The 9,961-nt window shown below is 38.1% G+C and overlaps 1 protein-coding gene across 1 annotated transcript in view; it reads left to right on the top strand.

Annotated features, from left to right (window-relative positions):
• LOC106532633 (collagen alpha-2(IV) chain) overlaps positions 1 to 7,878 on the top strand; it is a 22,100-nt gene extending 14,222 nt beyond the window's left edge. The window contains exons 31-50 of the mRNA XM_014028751.1: positions 737 to 823; positions 988 to 1,122; positions 1,442 to 1,540; positions 1,635 to 1,733; positions 2,097 to 2,233; positions 2,356 to 2,482; positions 2,609 to 2,689; positions 2,784 to 2,882; positions 3,011 to 3,058; positions 3,464 to 3,646; positions 3,747 to 3,877; positions 4,159 to 4,231; positions 4,478 to 4,552; positions 4,683 to 4,808; positions 5,033 to 5,128; positions 5,371 to 5,580; positions 5,674 to 5,851; positions 6,049 to 6,163; positions 7,218 to 7,390; positions 7,611 to 7,878. Of these exons, the coding sequence (XP_013884205.1) occupies positions 737 to 823; positions 988 to 1,122; positions 1,442 to 1,540; positions 1,635 to 1,733; positions 2,097 to 2,233; positions 2,356 to 2,482; positions 2,609 to 2,689; positions 2,784 to 2,882; positions 3,011 to 3,058; positions 3,464 to 3,646; positions 3,747 to 3,877; positions 4,159 to 4,231; positions 4,478 to 4,552; positions 4,683 to 4,808; positions 5,033 to 5,128; positions 5,371 to 5,580; positions 5,674 to 5,851; positions 6,049 to 6,163; positions 7,218 to 7,390; positions 7,611 to 7,689 (2,351 nt within the window). The 3' untranslated portion in view covers positions 7,690 to 7,878. The remainder of the gene's footprint in view (positions 1 to 736; positions 824 to 987; positions 1,123 to 1,441; positions 1,541 to 1,634; positions 1,734 to 2,096; positions 2,234 to 2,355; positions 2,483 to 2,608; positions 2,690 to 2,783; positions 2,883 to 3,010; positions 3,059 to 3,463; positions 3,647 to 3,746; positions 3,878 to 4,158; positions 4,232 to 4,477; positions 4,553 to 4,682; positions 4,809 to 5,032; positions 5,129 to 5,370; positions 5,581 to 5,673; positions 5,852 to 6,048; positions 6,164 to 7,217; positions 7,391 to 7,610) is intronic.
• The last annotated feature ends 2,083 nt before the right edge of the window (positions 7,879 to 9,961 follow it).

Below are 9,961 nucleotides of genomic sequence, written 5' to 3'. Positions count from 1 at the left end.
GAACCGGATATGGCTTGAATTTTTCTGGCTTGGACTGAAACTGACAAAAGTTACCTGGAAAGACACCTGTTCGCCAATAACTGGTAAGCGTGCCGACATCAGTTCCCTGACGGATCAGAAGCAAGCCAGCTCCCACCCTGAGAGTGCCTTAAGAAGTCATCACCAGGTAAAGCTGATGTGTTCGGAGTGACGTGTCATTTGGAACCTGAGCTTAGAAAAGATGTGCCGTTCCGGTTGACCCACACTTTGATAAAAGTAAAAGTCGTAGTAACATACTAATCTTACTTTCCTCCTTTCCTTGTTCTTAATTTGCCAAAACTTAAGCTAAGAATGCCAGTAAAATTGTTTGGTTGTTAACATCAGAACTGACGTTTTTACTGTTCTATATAAGTAATCTGAGTTGATGTGAATTGAAATTCGGACGCGGGTTTTATCTCATTTAACTCTGACGCTTGTTATAGAAATAACCACAATTAAGTGTAACTTATGATCTGTTCAGTTTGTGTAAATAAAYGATTGCATARTMTTTTATGAATCAACTTGAACTCGTCTGAACATCCACTTCTTGTGTCACTTTTCACTTCACACAGTCAAGATATTAACAAGTAATGAGAAATACCTTGGTAAAAGTTTCCTCATAACCTTGTGTATGAGAGATGTGGGAAAARCTTAATCCAACTTAAGATCACTMTRTGGTCTAAAGATGTTAATTTGTACATTACAATATTTTTTCAAGGACCAAGAGGAGATTCTGGACCTGATGGGATRTCAGGGCATGGACCAGAGGGAATACCTGGTAATATAGGGCAACCTGGTCCAAGAGGTAATGCAAGGACATCCCTTTTTATTTTTATTCATTAATTAATCAAATATATTTAAAWATGCTAAGTACAGAATATCATCTCAGGACTAAATATTTTTGTTTTTCCTTTGAGAGTGATTTGTTGTAGCTGTGATTCACAAACAAAACCCTTATGATGTTTACAGGGGACCGAGGCCCTGATGGAGCTAAAGGTCTCCAAGGATYACCTGGCATGGATGGAGAGCCAGGTTCCAGAGGCCTTACAGGGCCAGTGTCCATTTTTAATTCAACTGGACCACCTGGGGACCCCGGAGCACCAGGTACAACTCATTTTGAAATATGTGTTGTTATTGTTTAAAAATATTTTATTTCAGTATGTTTTGTAGAAAATGATTTTTTTAAACAAAATCATTTATGAAGATCTTCAAATTCTTTATTGCATTATTTACAATACTCTATAGTACAAATCATTTTGAAATATGTGTTGTTATTGTTTAAAAATATTTTATTTCAGTATGTTTTGTAGAAAATGATTTTTTAAACAAAATAATTTATGAAGATCTTGAAATTCTTTATTCCATTATTTAAAATACTCTATATTACACAGCAGGTTGAAGTACTTTAATGTTGTTCTGTTAGGACAACCTGGTTTGCCTGGTCCTAGTGGAGATCCTGGTAGAACTGGAACAAAGGGGCAGAAAGGAAATGCAGGATTATCTGGGATTGAAGGGCTAAGAGGTTTGAATTTAGTATTATTCAGTTTGTCATCACTTTATCTTGTAAATTTTATGAAAATGTATTGAGTACATCCTGTGTAACTCTATGTGTAAAGGTCCTCCTGGTGAACCAGGTCTTGATGGAGAAGTGCTGTCCCAAGGAACTCGAGGTCCTGCAGGACCCCCGGGAAATGCTGGGCCCAGAGGTCATTCAGGTAAAACCTACTTTTTGTGTTAAGGGCTTCACTTCTTTGAAACTTAATTTTATAGATTCAAAATCTCCGTCTAATGCCATTGCATGTTTTGTGAAATTAGGTTGAAAAAAGTAAAAAGACATGAAAAGAGAAGAATTTTGACCCAAGTAATTCTATGATTAAAATCATACTCATAAAAGTGCAATTTGGATATGATTATCTAGCAATTAAAATGAAGCAGCACTTCCCCTACCATTACCCATGTTTCTCTATGAACTTAACAGTGTGGTGAAATATTATAGGACTATATATAGATTTTTATTCAAATGTACCCAGAGAAAAATTGTTGCATAAAAGTCATACAGATGTTTTAATTCTTTATAGGACATAAAGGAATAAAAGGTGATCCAGGAATCCTTGGAATACCCGGAGCAAATGGTGTTCAAGGTCTAACTGGTTACAAAGGAGCTCCTGGGGAGTCAAGCTATGGATATGGTCCACCTGGACCAACAGGACAAAAGGCAGTACTTTAGTGGATGAGCACCATCACCAAAATGTTTCTGATCAGTCCTCATAAATTTTCAAAAAGTTTATAAACTTTAAAACAACCTGCTGTCTGTTTTTGTTTCTATTTTGCCCTCAGGGTGAACCAGGGATAAGCAGTTTAATCATGATGAAAGGTCCGAAAGGGGAACCTGGTATTGAGGGACCACAGGGTGTCCCAGGAAACTATGGAGCCAAAGGAAACTCAGGACCTGTTGGACAAAATGGTTAATTCTAATCAGTCATTGAATTTAGGCAATTTGTGATGTATTTTATGGAGACTCTTCTTTCATCTTTCTTTCACTTTTGTTCTCTGTTTTATTCTAACTCTTGTTTAATTCCTACTGTTCCAGGCCCTCCAGGCTTCCAAGGTTCAAAAGGCTCAGATGGATCTCCTGGAGTCAAAGGATACCCAGGACCTACTGGACTGCCAGGTACAATAAATTCTTGTTTCTGAAATGAAGGTAAACCMCAAAGCTTTCCCTGTAATAAGGTACAAATTCAACATTAGTTCTGGTTTTGCTTCAGGTAGCCCAGGTCTTCCAGGTAGAACTGGGACTCCTGGTCCTAAAGGTAACCAAGGTCTTGATGGAATTCCTGGGCCTCCAGGGCAGAAAGGGGACAGTGGTAAGAAATATCATGTTTAAAAAAACTTGTCTTGTTTACTCAATGCATGTCATGAACCCATTTTTTTTTCACATTTTCTGCCATCAAACGTCATCTATCATTTTTTTATCTCTCTCTCTTGTCTTCAGGCAGAGGAACAGGACTACCAGGGAGACCTGGTGATCCAGGTTTGCCAGGTGGGTAATATTATTATTTTCAAAACGGAACCTTGTTAGGAGACTTACTTTATTATAATTTCAGAAGTTTTCATATAAAATTGAGCTTTAACAGAATGTTTCATGACCTTCAGTCAAATACCTCAGTGTTACAGTGTCACTGGCAATTTAATCATTATGTTAGTAGGGATTCATCTTTTGAGATATTTCTAATGAGCCTTGTTCAGATATATATATATATATATATATGCATACATACTATATTACAACTTTTACTTAGTTACGAAGAAGCAACGAGAAGTTGGAAAACTTACAAAAAAACACATGAGGGTTAGAGTTATCAGGTTTGTATCATGCTGTGAGTAAATTAATTCAAAATTCAGAAATAGTTTTGATACAAGTGATCCCTTCCTTCTTGTAATGCAGGTCCTCTTGGGAACCCTGGGTTCCCTGGATTGCCTGTAAGAGGAAGTCATGGACCAACAGGAGATAAAGGGCTTCCAGGTCCACCTGGCATCCATGGTCTAAGGGGACAACTAGGAAGAGAAGGGATTTGTGTTCCTGGACCCAAAGGAGATCGTGGATTACCCGGCAATCCTGGGAGCAGAGGTAAGGGGGTTCTGATGTGTACTGAAAGTGGTACAAATGTTCTGTATTGTGGTGTACAGAAGTTAGTTTCATTGTTAATCTATGTCCAAACACAACACAGGCTATCCTGGCCCTCCTGGTGCTCCAGGTTCAACAGAGCAAGGGCTCAAAGGAGACAGAGGAGAACCAGGTTCTTCAGGAAACCCAGGTTTTTGTGGGCCCCCAGGAGATCCAGGCCCTCAAGGCCCACCTGTAAGTGACTGCAACATTTATGCCACAACAAGATTGTGGGCATTATGAGTTGAAGTCTTTTTTAAGAACTCTTAATTAAAAATGTGAGTTAACCGTGCTTTGCAAAAGTTTAAAACAGCAAATTATTCTTTTCATCTTGCTTTACTGAAGCCAAACTATTTTTTTCTCAATTTTTAAAGTTAATGCTTGCGTTTGGGTATGAATAAAGTTCTAAATCAAACCCTCAAAGCAATAACTCAAGTCTGATCTTTGACTTCCTTTTGTTCCATTTGTCTCTCCAGGGTCCAATAGGCTTACCAGGAGGCCCAGGAGCAAGAGGAGATCAAGGCCCTTCTGGAAAACAAGGGCCTCCAGGTAATCTATCATCTTTCAGCTGCAGACAAAGTGTGATCTATCACTAAAGAAGAATAGCCCACAGCTGATTTATGTTCCCACAACAGAAAAAAATACATAAAACTGAGCATAAAAGACAAAAAAGCAAGATTTATGAGACTTCATTTCACTTTTTTGTCTGTAAAACATGGTAAAGTAGTATTTAYAAAATAAGATGTGAAGACAAGCTTTGAAGTTTGTTTGAAGTGTTTACATATTTACGCTTAGGTGATGTGGGAGACCCTGGATACAGACCAGGTTTACCTGGTGTCCTTGGACCTAAAGGTTTTCCTGGACCCACAGGTGTGGTAAATGTTTCAGTAAAAGCATGGAATATTTATTCCATTTAATCATTTACACTGTAAACTGTTACAATGACTGGATCAAATTATTGTGGGGGTCATAACCCTCCATAAATCATGCGCATCCACAGGTCTCAAAGGTGAACCAACATTTGGCAGAGATACATATGAACCAGGACCTCCTGGTTCACCTGGTCCCCCAGGATATCAAGGATCCCCAGGGATCACTGGCCCACCAGGAACACGGGGACCTCCAGGTTAGCATTTTCATCTCAGTTCAGCCATCACAAACATGTTTGTATTATTATTTTATGTCATGTATACTCTTCAAAGCAACTGATAAAGTTCATGTTACATTTCATAAAGTTAAAAAGTAATTGTGATTCTATTTAGGTGTGCTGGAACGCATTTATCAATAAAAAAATTTCAAGCGGTATTTTTTTTTAAGCTTCATGTGTGAATCTTAATTGTTCCATCCCAGGACAACCTGGTTTGAAAGGCATACCTGGAATAAGCCCACCTGGTTCCCCTGGATTTACTGGTCACAAAGGAGCCAAAGGAAAAGCAGGGCTGCCAGGTGTGTTAACATTTACAGTATCTCATGACAGTGAGGTACACTATAACATAACCAACATTTAATCTTGAGTTGAAGTTTTTTTTTACTCTGCAACAGTATTATCTGCTGCATGATGCTGAAAAATTCGTCATTGCACTCACATATCCAAGAGTGGAAATTAGTTAAGACAAAAATAGTATAAACTTTTCCACTCACTATAAGCAAAGTGGTTTCAGTGTTAATGTATTTGTTGTACTCTCCAGGTCCAGAAGGCAGATATGGAAACCCAGGCCATAAGGGTCAGAGAGGTTTGCCTGGAAAAGGTGCTGCAGGTTACGTTGACAGCTTCCTAATAGCTAGACACAGTCAGACAATCAGGGTCCCTGACTGCCCCAGTGGCACCAGCCTTATTTATTCTGGTTACTCCTTCCTCTTCATCAATGGAAATGAGAGAGCTCACGGTCAGGACCTCGGTATGAATATAATGCCCATCATGTGGAGAACAATTTGTATGGTATCCATTTTATCAATAAAACATTTTTTCCTTTTTTTTTACTGTCTCTCAGGCACCGTGGGGAGCTGTCTCCCTCGTTTCTCCACCATGCCCTTTCTGTTCTGTGACACGGAACGTACCTGCCGCTACGCTTCTCGTAATGACTACTCATACTGGCTGTCCACTGATGAGCCGATGCCTGCCAACATGGTTTCCATCACAGCTGACAAGCTGGCCTCCTACATCAGCAGGTAGGAGAGTGTGCATATGCACACATTTTCTACAATATTCTTCCTAAAGAAAAAAAAAATACATCAGGGTAATGTTTACAGTATTTGCAAGCAAAATATCTATTTCTAAACTGATTTGAATAGCAGGTTAAATAAAATACCTTTCTGTCAAAAGCACCTGACAATGATGTGTATTTTTGTACAAATTTGTGGTTTAGGTGTTCAGTTTGCGAAACTACTTCCACTGTCATGACCATCCACAGTCAAACTACTCAGATACCTGATTGTCCCCAGAGCTGGGAGTCCTTATGGACTGGATACTCATTTGTCATGGTAAGGAAACACCCATTTTATCTCTTGAATCCCTTCATCTTATTTGTTTTCTTAAAGGGATCCCTGATTAGTTGTAACATTAGACTTTATTCAATAAACACATATTTTAACTGTAAAATAAAGACTGTAAAAATACTGTAGGATGTTCCATTTTTATCATTTTTAAACTAAAAGTTTAAAACTATATTACACTGGCATTTTGTTTACACGCAAAGCATTCTGGGTAAATGATGACATGGATAGGTCTATAGCTGTGTCCAAAACGACAGGCCGGGTCCTCCAGAGGGCCCAGACTACACGGTTGAGGTGGGCCGGGTCCTTGGAAGACCGGGAAGACCGGAAAAAAAGAGGCTGTGCATTTGGACCACTAGAAATGACTCAGCCTGTAACTGAAAATATAGGTGGAGGACAACAGAGCTGCTTCATGGAAGAAGAACCTCAGCTTAGCCTGTTAGCTTTAGCATTAGCCCCAATGCTATCATCATATTAGCTTAGTGCTACACATTCTCCTCTTGTCACTGAGGTCCTCCATCYACATGACAGAGAGGGGAACGCAAAAAATTACTCCAGAAAATGTGGATGGAGGACCTCTGTTTAGCTTGTATGTCACGCTGGCGCCAAGCTAAACATATAAATTATGTCATATTTGTTAGCGTGAAGGCTAACAGGCTAAGCTGAGGTTCTTCTTCCATGAAGCAGCTCTGTTGTCCTCCATCCATATTTTCAGTTACAGGCAGAGTCATTTCTACCTTCTCCTCTCTGTCAACACTCTCTGGTTTCATTTAAAAGAGCCAATTGTCAGATATTGTCTAAGATTAACCTTCAGGGTGGATATAGCTCCCTCACATCGAGGACGTATCCACGTCATAATTTACCCAGAAGGCTTTGTGTGTAAATAAAATGGCTCTGTCCATATTAAAATATATTTAAAAAAGATTTACAAAACTAAACAGCCTACAGTATTTTTACAGTCTTTATTTTACAGTTAAAATAAATGTTTATCAAATAAAGTCTAATGTTACAACTAATCAGGGATCCTTCTTATATTTTACAGCAAACAGGAGCTGGGGCAGAAGGATCCTCTCAGCCCCTGATTTCTCCTGGTTCATGTTTGGAAATTTTCCGTCAAGTMCCCTTCATTGAGTGTCATGGCAGAGGGACCTGCAACTACTACCCTGACTCTTACAGTTACTGGTTGGCCTCTCTCAACCAAAACAACATGTTCAGGTAAACCATTCATTATTGACAGATGTTATCATTCAAAGTTTGAATCCTAACACATATCCTAGCATATTCTTATCTGATATTTTCAGTTGAGATTTTCACAGCTTTCCTTAAAAACGAGCACGCTTTCTCCTGTTTCCATCTTGCTTCCGTCAAAACTAGTCACTCATTCGCTTTTCAATATCCAGCTTTGCATACATCTGTGTTTTGCTTACTCCTGCAGCAAACCAGTTCCTCAGACATTRAAGGGAACATCCTTACAGAGTGTCATCAGTCGCTGTCGAGTCTGCAGAAAATCATGAAACTGCAGCCCAGGTGACAGGCTCACTAACAATGTCGGAAAACATAAAATTAAAAAGAAAAAAAAACGGTATGTGAGATAGAGCAACTTAATGTGTGTTTAATTAATGTGTTTGTAATCTATTTTGTTACTGTCATCTTTAATGATGATTATGAACATTATGTGATGCCATTAAATCTTTCCAGTGTGATGTGCAAGTGTGCCATTTTTCCACTAATGACAAGCCATTTTTACTACTTTAATTTAAAAGCTGTTTTAGGTCCTTCTTAGTCTTAAATTGTTATTGTTTACCATGCAGTTAAAGCAAGACAGTTGTGATCAGGCAAAGCTGAAGTGCGAAAATATATAGCTCAATTAATTAAAGGCACTACACTGCTCGTGATGTAATTTTCACACTCCACAAAAGTGCTGTTATGGTTGATTCTGTGTTTACTTTCATATAAATTTTCCAAATAGCAAGATTAGACAGAAAAAAAAACAACTCATTATAGCCATTGCATTTATTTGATTTTTTTTTTGGTTGCTTTTAATCAGATACCTTATAAGGCCAGTAAAATCTAGTCTACGGTATCAGAACAGCATCCTGAAAGGCACTGATGTTCCTCTAACATGTGGGTGTTGTAAATGTGACGTGCTTGCTATAAAAGTCTAACGTCACTATTTCCACATGCAAATATAGGAATAGTTTGTCCCCGGATTCCAAAAGCATGTATCTGAAATCCAGCTTGTTAAATGGAGCATGGAAAAGGTTTAACTTCATGACTCATACTGCCTGCAACTCTTTCCAAACCCCCCTCTTAATAAACAAATACGGTTGAGAGGAAATGCTGTAATGGAAAAGGAACCGTCTCCATGCCTTTAGGACAAAAATTCTCATTAAKATTTGAAGAAAAATGTCTCTCCTTTTTCATACCAGCTATTTATTTTGACATTTATCTATAGCTAGAAAATTCACATATAATTTAGAAAGATTAAAATATTTTGCATGTAATAATTCATTAATATACTGCGCATGTGTCAAACCCAAGGTCCGCTGGCTAACTGTGGCCTGACACAGCCTTTTATGTTGCCCGCAAGAACTTCAAAGACATATTAACGTCCTAAAGTAAGAGTATGCCGCTTCAAAGCCAGCATTGACCATAAACTACATTCCCATAATGCATATCATTTATCTTACCCTCAAAATGACAGCATCCCACCACTAAGTGGAGGTGAACAGTGTAGCTAGTAGCTGACAAAATTTGCCACTTAAAATCTTCATTTAGCTGCATTTCTACTGATCACTGAGGCCCAATTGTACTGGGAACCGGGAATTTACCATGCACAAATTGTAAATTTAAACTTGAACACCCTGTCCAGTGCGAATTCCCTGAAGGAAAGTGGAAGCAACTCCCAACTATCCCAGTTCAGAATTCAAGATGGTGGCTATACTCACCACAATTCAATAGTGGTTAAGACTCTCTCACTGTTACTTCTAATAGTATTTCTGTATTACTTATTTTACTTTTAGTCAGTTGTACACATGGCACTTTTCAGTGTTTACAAGAGGACATGATAAAATGTTGTTTCTATGCAAGAAATACCACATAGAGCTCAGTTATTGTTTGCTAGCTGTGTTCAGTTGTAGCAATGAGATGAGGAATGTGATGTTACGTGTTTAGTCAAAGTTAAAAACAAAACATTGAAGTTGGGTACAACTGATCGTTTGAGGGCAATCATAATGCTCATGTGGTCGTCCATCCTCATGAGTTTGACATTTACTGGTTTTAAAAAAAATAAAAAGATTCAGTTTGTATTATTTTGATTCTATTGTTTTATGTTTCTACTCTAATTGTTTGGATTTTTTAACTAAACTAAAAGCACACAGCCACAGTTTTTCATTCTCTCTCATTATCAACTACTTTGATAAATTGTTCTAATTGCATTTAATGCAGGATTATTCAACAATGCCTTCAAACATGTCCACATGTGTATTAGACCTATTTTATTTCACTCAGACATTTTCCAGTAAAGCATGCTGACTCAAATTAATTTCCAAAATGAATTCAAATTTGGAGATGATCAGATTTATGCAAGCATTTTTAATCTAACTAGTTTTTGACATACATGAGCAAAATCTAGGTATAAAGTACTTATTTCACCATACTATATTTGTGACAGTCTTGCATTTTAAAAGCAAACCCTCTGCCACCTTGAATTACCCAAACCTTTCATGGTCTGGTGCAGGAACTTGTCAGTGAGGATAGAAACACTTGCTGTCGAGCACTCTCTGT

Source organism: Austrofundulus limnaeus, unplaced genomic scaffold (assembly GCF_001266775.1).
Source record: "Austrofundulus limnaeus strain Quisiro unplaced genomic scaffold, Austrofundulus_limnaeus-1.0 Scaffold6, whole genome shotgun sequence".
Taxonomy (NCBI): Eukaryota; Metazoa; Chordata; class Actinopteri; order Cyprinodontiformes; family Rivulidae; genus Austrofundulus; species Austrofundulus limnaeus.
This window is presented reverse-complemented; position numbering and strand designations above follow the sequence as displayed.